The sequence below is a fragment of the Pyxicephalus adspersus genome, chromosome 1 (assembly GCF_032062135.1).
Source record: "Pyxicephalus adspersus chromosome 1, UCB_Pads_2.0, whole genome shotgun sequence".
NCBI lineage: Eukaryota > Metazoa > Chordata > Amphibia > Anura > Pyxicephalidae > Pyxicephalus > Pyxicephalus adspersus.
In genome coordinates, this window is record NC_092858.1 from 79,534,127 (window position 1) to 79,544,708 (window position 10,582).

Genomic DNA, 10,582 nt, shown 5'->3' on the forward strand with positions numbered 1-10,582 from the left:
GCAACAGGTGGGTCCTGTAAGGCTTTGCATTTGCCAGAAGCAGAGGCATCCAAGAAAAAAAATAAGGGGCAGGAGACTTTGCCAGTATCTCTGCAAGAGTAATGGTCATCTGCTCTACTGTCAAGCACACAAACTACTGAATAGGGACACATTTTAATCCTCTAAGATATTAGGTATGAGTGTGTGCCATGACAGTATTTGCACCTTATCTGAAAAGGCATTGTTTGTCAAGTGCTCAGAAGTAGAGATGCAGAGATGTTCAATCTATCCAAAAATGAATTGACTGCAATAGCTCTTATAATACCATGCCTTTTATCTGACTTTGAACATTTTGTTTGCTAGTGCATAAAACGTAAACAAAAAGTAATTAGGCCAAGAACAAAACATCAATCTGTAGTTGATGGTAAAAAAGATGGAAAAAACAAGGGGAAAAAAATGTAGGCCAGCACAGATGTAAAGCAGTCCAGGACAAGACTTCAATTTAACAGGTAGTTTAACTCACAATAAATCTTTGTATTAGATTCTTGTGGTTAGCCAATAGCTACAGACAGTGGTGATCTGTAGAATCTGCTATCTTACCAAAAAAAAAAAAAAAAAATTCCATTCTACCTTCTAGGACTTTAAGCATAAGCTAATGATCAATCATGATGGATGCATTACACATAAACACAAACAGCTTTACAAAGCCATAATAAATCTCTAACCTGAAAAATGCATCGGCTACATGTGCACGTATTTTGTCATCCAGAGGTATTGTTGGGCGCATCTCTGTTTCCGGAATGTCAGATGCCGATTTTTTAGCTTCAAAAAACGCATGGAACAAAATAAACCTACAGATTCAAAGAACGGATAGCTTGGTTAGAATGATTTCAGTACAGTGAAAAACACAAAGTTAGCTTACAACTAGCAGAATATCTTTCATTTTAAATGAATACACAAAAAAATTATTTAGTAAACGATACATTTGTATGGGGTGAAACTGAAACCATCTTACCGTGCAATATCCATCACTTGATCTTCATCTTTCTTTACTTGGGAATTGTCAACAATACTTGTAAGCCGAGGAATGATCCATTTTCTCAGTCTTAACACCATTTGGTCATTTCTTGAAATAAAAATAAATTACACATTTACAGGTTCACCTATAGATAAGCATTTAAATCTAACAGGTTGAATAGCTTTTCTAAATCACATACAACATGATTTAACTTACGTTAACTCTTGCTCCTGTTTCTCCTGCTGACGCTTGGTGCTGAAGTCCAGGCAGGAATCAAGATCTGGACTAATAAACATGTTCTTCAACCAGTCAATGTATTTTTGCAGCGCAGATGGCTTTAAATGACTGACCACTTTCCATGTGCTGGGAACAACTGGGTATCCTTGGTTTGTAAGCAATGAGAATCCCATAAGAACTTTAAGTTGCTTTTCTGCATCTTCACAGTTTTCCAAAAAGGCATCTACATAGGTATTCATCTCGGGGGAAAACTTGAATCTATCAATGGGCTATAAAAAAAAAAAAAACAAATGGCACAACACAATTTTAAATCAGAACTTACAGAAGGGGTGTTAGGCATGGAAAACTTCACTGTAATTATTATAAATTTAAAGTCTGTAAATCTATTAACAGGGCTGCAAATACAGCATATATGGCAGGTGGAGGCCACATATTTACATAAAACAGACTACAGTTCAGTAACAGTAAAAACATATTATTGCTGTAATTCATCAGTTATTGATTTGTATAATATTTGATTGCATAAAGTTTCTATGCTCTCCAGGCACTTTTTACTATACAGAAAAAGCACAAAGGTCATGATGATATGAAGATACAGCTGTACACTTTTGTCTGCAGTAAAAAGACTGACAGCCTGCACGTTTTGCTTTCTAAAAAATATGCATACCCAAATATGACCAGCTAATACGATGCAGAATGAAACAACATTAATGTAAAGTGGTGATACAAAAATCAGTAACAGGCATAAATCTAAGAAACGAATCCCTGCTAGTGCACAGGAAAAAAAGATTGTTCAAATGGGACAGGCAATATAGTATTTGGTTTGGGAGTAAAGAGGTGCCTGACTATAGTGTTCTATTTTCCTAACCATGGTTACCATGATCCAAAGACCAAGACAATTCAAATCAGTCAGTTGTGTCAACAGGTCATTACCTGATTTGAGACAATATGATTTCCATAATGCAACATGACCTTGCTTCTAAGGACAAGCTGCAATTGGTTTTTATCCAGCAGAGGTAAAGAGGCACCCAGGAGCCTATAAGACATGTACCTGAAAGAAAAAGAAAAAAAAAAAAAAACTTTAACTTTGGTAAAAAAAAAAAAAAAAAAAAATTGGACAAATGAAAATGTCAGGTGTGTTCAAAAAATTAAGATTTTCTCATGTCACTGCAATAAGCTAACATATGTTCTTAAATACAATATGGACTAGTCGCACTTTCGTATGTTATCAAGCATGGGAAACTGAACACTTACACGCATGGTCCAAATTGTTCCTCCATCAGACCATTCTCCACGACCTCTTTCCAAAACAACTCAAAAGCATCCTCCTTTAGGGAGATCTTGACCACATCCAGACCCACTGCTGGGAGACACTTGTCCTTTTTCACAGACTTGGCAGCCATTTTTAACAGATCTACCAGCCTTGGGAAAAAAAAAAGGTTTTAAAAAAAGCAATTTATAGCAGTGTTTCTTAAACGTAAGTTAAGCCAATTAAGTTTGGTTATAAATGTCTCAACTAGTATATTAGTAAATCAACAATTTTCAAGCATTACCAATAAGTGTTAGAGAATTTTTTTTATTGATGTGTAAAAAACTACTTTTGGAATAGCTTCAGCACCACTTATTTTAAATAAAGTCTTCAAATGTTGATCTTTAAAAATGAAGTCTGAATTTTTACTTTGCATACTTGTCACAGGTGAGTGACAGGGTGCTAGCATTATCAGGAGTACAGGTCAGCAATGGTAGCCTCCAGTCTTAGCAGAGATTCCCCATAATACCACTGCTCATATCAACTTACTTTGGTATGTTTTCCTCTGTAACAATTTTGGAAGACCCAAGAAGCTTCTTTAAATTCTTTGGCTTAAGCACTCCTGGGAACTTCTGCATTCCCACAAGCAGCAAGTGTAACTGTTCTGGAGTGCTAAATGCTGATGTCAGGTCAGAGCGCAGGGCCTCAAATAACACTTCTTGAAATGTAGATTCAGAAATCTAAGTGGAAAACAAAGGATAATGAATTACCAAGTTACAGAGGTCCACATGAAGTAATATGTTTATGGCAGATCTTCAAACAGGGTTGTTACTGCATACAATTATTTAAATCCAACTCCAGGTAAATAAAACAGAAACACATGAGCTACTACATTAAAAATGTAAAAAGAAACAAGAATAAAACTAACTAAAGACAGATGAAAAGTTAGGTTAAGTTGGAACACAATAAATAAAAGAGACATATCAAATGAGAACATTGAATACACCTCTGTGTCTACTGAAGGGAATATAACAATAAACAATATATACACACACACATATATATATATATATATATATATATATATATATATATATATACATACATACATACATACATACACACACACACACACACGTGAAAAAGAATATGTATCCAGGATACAATAATGTTGTACAAATTCAAAGATACTACAAGGCCACGATGATACTATCACATACTTTGCATCATCACATTTTCTCTACATTAAAGAAAATGTCAGCTACAGAGGGATCTACAGTGGTGAAAGAAATCTGAAACTGCACACAAGGCTAGTAAATAAAGTAGCACTGTTTTACATCAATGTAACACTGATTTTTAGTTGGTAAAAGACAGCACTCTTGTTAGCCAATATAATTGGAAGTTATTGAAAACATATCAGTGTCAGGATTATTCAGAATAATTTGCATTTGCCGCCCATCACAGTTAATAGGCATATTTGGGCATGGTCAGAAAAGGGTATCCACACAGGTGGTCCACTTACTACAGGAGGTGGAAACAGGACCTGTCACCTAGCACAAAAATGAGAGCAGATCTGTTGCATAGTTTTGCATTGCTTCTTCTCACCATTACAAATATTAATGAGAGAAAACATCTGGAATCCTTGGCATCCTAAATTTGTTGTTTCAGCGTTCAGAAAAAGAAGTCAGTGTTCTCCTCACCCCCTTTTAGCTGGGTGCACCACCCAGCACTTTTCAGTAACCACCCGGCTGTTTTTGGGTGATTACTGATGAGTTGGGTCACAATTCTGGGGCTTACACCCTCCTACTACATTTCTTCCCACCCAGCTTAACCTCCCTGGCGGTATGAATAATGAGGTTTTTAAAATATAAAAGCGGTACATTTAAAAATCCTCATTATTTTAAATTTCCCGCCCGGTCCCGCCCTTCAGCCTAGAACTCGCAAGCAGATGCCCAGTCAGCATCTGCTTCCCCTGGCCTCACGTCCCCAACGTTCACATGTTGGGGACGCAGATGCCAGACAGCATCTGCGTCCCCGGCAAGTCTTAGGCTGGAAGGTGGGACTGTTGGGCAGGTGGGAAGGAAATTTCAATTAATGAGGATTTTTAACCACTTTTACATTTAAAAATCCTCATTATTCATCGCTGGAGGACACTGCAGGGACTGCTGGAGGATGCCGCTGGGACGTGGGAACAAGGTGGGAGTTTTAAACTCCCTGGCAACTCCACCAATAGTGTGGTCCAGGGTTAACGCTTTTGGTATGGAAAATCCAGCCAGAGCCACACTCTAATACCCCCAGGGAGGTTAAAAAAATTTCTGGGTTGAGCACTGGAAGTAAGCTAGCTGTGTGCTTTACAGCTATGCCAACAAAAAGCAAACATATGAGCAGTTATATGAACATTTAAAGATTAGGTCCCTACCTCTGACAAAATATCCACCAATGTCTTCCTGGGCAAATCTTTCAAGTCATCTCTAAATTGTGCCAGGGTCTGCAATAATTGCACACATTGAAGTAGAACTTTTGTGTCCTGTAAAAGAAAAGAAAAAATTGCAAACAGTTTAACTTAATTTCTTATTCATAGAATAAAATGTGTGTGTATATAAGTATTTATTTACACTGTGTGGACGCTACATTTCAATGCCTTGCCGGATCTTTTCTTTAAGCAGACGCAGTTTAAATAGTAGCCAAGCAGAAAGGACAAGAAACACCACCTTCCCAAAAAGCAGACCTGGGTAACAGGTGCTTTTTGTTTGATATTTATTTGAAACTCAGTTCTGTCATATTCACTATTTTAATCATCAGAAAGATTCAATATTCCTCTCCCAAAATTATCCCAAGGTTAGTAAATAATATTCTGAGTTTAACCTTTAGTAATCATTTTCTAGTCAAGTGTAAGAAGAATTTCCAGAATGGGGGCAAATATTGATGTTTATTTTGTAAAATCCTTACCTTGGAAAGACGACCAGACTGGAACAAAGCGAGCACCCCAAAAAAATTGCCGAAGGCAGCATTTCTCAAAAGTTTCTGAAAATTACAGAAAAAACAATAATTAAATATATGCTACAATAAGAACAGAAAATGTTTTTTTTATAGTACTAATAGACAAGCGAAAGTTTGTAACTGCTAGGAAGATTTCTCCTCATTTTCTGATTCAATGACCAGATAAAAAGGGAAATCTTCAACATCACACCATATGCTGTAATATATCAAATCTTTCCCTGACTTTTGAAAAAAGTGCAATATTTATCCCCATTTAAGGGATTCTCCATTTATCCTACTGACCACACACAACTCAGGAAGAAATTTTCCAACGTGGCTTCACAGCAAAACTTCAAATCCTCCTCCTAAAAAATAGGAATTGGCTAGAGTTCCTAATATTAAAAAAACACTTACCTTTTTTGCTTTCTGTAGGTTATATTTCTCATCAATATATTCAAATACTGTCGTCAATGGGATTTCTTCAAAGCACTGCACAACCTTTGTAAGAAAAAAGCAAGGGTTTACAATTATGAATTCTATATTTATAAGGCCCAGGAATATACTGTATATACTTTAATATAAGCACAGTTTTTACCACCCCTAAATGTCATTATATATTAAGCTTCGCTTATATTTGGGTTTTTTCACTTCAAACCACCAACGTAAGTTCCATTAGCTGATAAGTGTCTAATTCAATGCTTTCCTGCTGCACCATCGTAAATATGGGGGCACAGGGGAGGAGAAGAAACGCTCACCTGTCAGTAAACACCTCTAAAATATTTACCTGCCGAGTTGCAGCTTTGCATATTAACTGGGATGTGTTTTACATCATCTGGTCTGCCGATTACTACATCAGAACAGGACATAGTGCACAAAAATGTAAACAACACATTACAGGGTTAATTTACAATGTTTAAATTTTTGTATCTTCAAATTTATTTACATCCCACAGTGCAGTGCACAGTCACATGGTCCTGGATATATTAACAGTGGGGATTTTAATGTAACAGTATTATACTGATAGGACACAGAAATATGTCTGCTTAAAATATTAAACACGTTCTCTATACAATTAGTATTCCAACCTACAGGTCTACACAGAACATTTTTCTTTCACCTTGTCGCCAGGGGTGAAGTTTTTCACTGATCCCCAATCCTCATCCAGTGATGTCTGCATTCACCAGGCTGACACCAATATGAGCCACACGAAGGCTGCCAGTTGAATATGCTAAACTAGGAATTCTATTGCACATAATCAGAATAAATGAAAGCCAAGATCAGCTGTAATAAACAAACCTGAGCTAACGCCAAGCTGAATCCTGGGCGTGCTGCCTCGCGAGTAGCGGCCAATCCATCCACAAGTCTCTTAAAAGTGTATTTCAGCTCATCTTCCTGTGAAAGTGATGGGTGAAATATTAGAGGACTTACATTTCAAACGCATTACTGACATTTTCAATCATTTTTACTATATGAAGACAAATAATCCTCAGAAAGATTTACCAACTGAAACACAAAATTTTGACATTCACAGCAAATACTTTCTGCTGGTGAATTATTATTACACAGTATTTATATAGCACCTACATATTACACAGAGCTGTACAAAGTCCATAGTCCTGTCACTAGCTGTCCCTCAAAGGGGGCTCACAACCTAATGTCCCTACCATAGTCTTAAGTCTTTCACACAGTGTAAGGTCACTTTTTGTGGGGGAAGCAATTCAGCCTAACTTCATGCTTTTTTTTGGATGTGTTGAAACCTGAGTACCCAAAGGAAACCGACACAAACATAGGGAGAACCTGCAAACTGCATGCAGACAGAGTCCAGGCCTAGATTTGAACCTAGGTGCTGCCCATGGAATCTTGCAAGGTACATATTTTTTTAAATGATAAGTCACCACCAGAGAAATGCTTTAAGTAAGGTTAAAGTCACATATGAATTTTTATACATAGTCCCTTAACATGACAAACACTCACCTGACACCCCCCTTTTTATTATTATTACAGGATTTATATAGCACCAACATATTACGCAGCGCTGTACATTAAATAGGGGTTGCAAATGACAGACAGTTACAGACAGTGATACAGAAGGAGAGGACCCTGCCCCGAACAGCTTACAATCTAGAACTTGGGGAAGTAACACACAACTTTTAATATTGTCATCACTGTGGGTATTCTGAGTTTTAATTCAAATCTAAAAATCAAAATTTTGACTTGACAAACACTTTAATTCCATAATTTGTGTGGCCAATAATTCCAGGGGTAAATATTACAAATCTGTCTCTATAAATGGGGGGGGACACTAAATGATAAACCATAATGTCTGCTCTCAGATACAGCAAATTAAATCACTTGGTAAAATTAAAAAGCTCAATTCAATTCAATACAATTTCAGCATCCCTTTCAATAGGCAGCTACCACCAGAAACCAATACAATCCGCTCTCCTCACCTTTTCGCTGGATTTCAGGTGCTCAATAAGGTTTTCTGTGGCTTTTAGCCTAACTTCCTGATCGGGTTTGGCGATGTCCCAAAAGAAGTCCAGAAACTGTCTGTTCTGCTGTAGGACGCTACGAACAGCTGCTAATCTGTCCTCCTTCGGTGCAGAGCTCCCAGCCTCCATGTTTGCAGCCATGCTGTTCTGCAGAACACGTGTGTGCAGGCACTTCCGGGGTCATTGCGCATGCGCCGAGTGTACAAGCGTGGCTGCTGCTGTACAAAGCCCTGCATCTGTCCTGCACTACTGCAGCACAATCATACCATGCTGGTTGGAAACTATGATATATATATATATATATATATATATATATATATATATATATATATATATATATATATATATATATGCACCTCCAATCCCTTGGATTTACACTGATCCATGTGCAAATTCAGATGGTTTTATATCATTTCTTTTTAACATTTAACAGCAGTACATAGAGTCCACTTAAGGAACAATAAGATCTGTACTTGTGTTGCAATGTGTCACTAGAATAAATACATGGGGAAAGCCTGTATGAATATTTACCTGTTCTACTATCCATCACTCTCAAACAGATAAGCTTACTAAAGAATCTCCACAATCCTCACCAATATGCTGGAATCAGCTGCATATTTATATCAAGAACATTTAACTAGCAAATGAACACCAGATTGCACCAACCATTCGGTAGGTTTGTAGTTAGGTAGGAACTAAAGAATGGAAATACAGCTCCCAACCCTGCACCACGCATCTGACAATCCTGGAAGTGCGTTGGATGCGCAATATTCTTTAGTCAATGTAGCGTATCACACAAAGCAAGTTGTTAAACGACCAGCATTTGAATAATTTGTAGTGGGTACTGAACTGATCACTCCTGCCCCCATCATTATCAGTACACGTTCACAGGAGACACAACATGTATTTCTCCCCAGTGAGTGGTTCAGGGCTGTGAGAAAATGATAACCATACCAAAAAGTCACCACCATTCTCAACTGTTCCGTAGGTCAGTGGTCCCCAACCTTTGGAGCTCACGGACCACTAAATTCACGGACCCTGGAGCGCAAATGCGAAGAAACTTCCCCCATAGTGGCATCATGATACCAGAACCCACGCACTTCTCCATCACAGTTCTGAGCCACCGCCCTGAGCCTAAAATCCATATGGGTGACATGGTCCACAGGTCTGGCCGGTGCACCAACATGGTCCACAGCTCTGACCTTCTCCTGACCCTGCTGGGGGGGCACCAGCCAGAGCTGCGACCACTAATGGGCCGCGGACCAGAGGTTGGGGACCGGTGCCTTAGGTCTTTTTTTATATTAGATGCATTATTGGGCTTAATTAATAAAATCTCTCAAAGACTGGATATTATCATGGAAGAACTTGAAATGGATTTCCTAAAATGAATTTGCTATTAATTGGCAAATGTTTTCAATCCTTCACCAGATCTATTGTAGGTTTGCTGAATCATGGGCAGCATAGAATCCCTCATCACATATAAATATGTGATTTACATTAGTAGTCAGTTTAAAATCCAGTGTTTCCTGAGTGATCAGTGCAAATATCCCCATTATTGTGCTAGTCAGTGCAAATGAAATCATTGTATTGTTGATTTGTACAAATCCATGTAATACAAGTGACCTCAAAGCCTAAACTATGCAGATCAAGGTCAGTCTGCCCTTGTAGTAAGCCAGTTCGGGAACTCTCAGTGACTAAAAGTAGTCTGGACAGTTTCTGGCCTTTGTGTACCTGGGGCTTGAGAATGGTGGACCTTGCACATAATGGTCCCTGGGAATTCAGAAGTTTGTAGCCAGGCTTTGTCCACTGAGGTCTAGGTCTAGACCTGCCCATCAGATAACCTGGACCTCATTGGAGTAAGTTTACTTGAAGGAACACGTGGTTCCTGAAATCCCACAGGCAGCTTGCTGCACCGCTCCCCAGGGACCACCGTATAGGTAATGACAAGCTTGCCTTGCACAGAGTTCACTGCAGTATCCAATTGAAATGGTACCCATTGAAGTTCTACCAGGCTTCTCCCTAGTAACCCTACATGTGATCTAGTTGTGTTAGTACTTGCTGATGTGGGAATTCACACTTATAATTTATTGTAAACAAGAAGTTTATTGACATATGTCATGGATGAACACTTCTCTTTACAGAAATGCCCTGCAATCACAGATTGAATGGATGTATTTATACCCAATTACAACAGCCACCAGTATATCATTAGTTACAAGTTGCTTACATTTTTTTTTAAATTGTATTAGTACATCTAAGGCTCAATTTTTAAAACATGGAATCTGGCATTCCCTGATGGGAATTAATTACTGCCTTTGAAATACATGGACCTGGAAGATTCCAACGAGGTAGTGTCTGATAATCTATTTTATAAATATGGCGCTTAGGCTATGTACACACATGCAATAATTGTCGATAGAAAGGGTATTTCACGATCCTATCCAATTACTAATGACTGCACGATGCATGAACGAGTGCTGTACATACCGCACCATTCTGCTCTAAAGAGAGGGGAGGGGAAGAACGAAGGAGCGGCGCTAATGGATCCAGGATGGATCCATTAACGATGTCGGACGGCTGGTGTACACACATCAGATTCTTGTCCGAAAATAGCCCTGAAGTGATAAT

General features: G+C 38.3%; 1 protein-coding gene across 1 annotated transcript in view; it reads right to left on the bottom strand.

Annotated features, from left to right (window-relative positions):
* The window catches only part of MYBBP1A (MYB binding protein 1a), a gene marked incomplete in the record, with an annotated part of 27,096 nt that extends 18,979 nt beyond the window's left edge, over positions 1-8,117 (bottom strand). Inside the window, 11 exon segments of the mRNA XM_072405368.1 lie at positions 705-830; positions 995-1,105; positions 1,214-1,503; positions 2,168-2,285; positions 2,489-2,656; positions 3,033-3,223; positions 4,903-5,010; positions 5,433-5,507; positions 5,877-5,960; positions 6,759-6,854; positions 7,913-8,117. Of these exon segments, the coding sequence (XP_072261469.1) occupies positions 705-830; positions 995-1,105; positions 1,214-1,503; positions 2,168-2,285; positions 2,489-2,656; positions 3,033-3,223; positions 4,903-5,010; positions 5,433-5,507; positions 5,877-5,960; positions 6,759-6,854; positions 7,913-8,095 (1,550 nt within the window).
* Between the last annotated feature and the right edge of the window lie 2,465 nt (positions 8,118-10,582).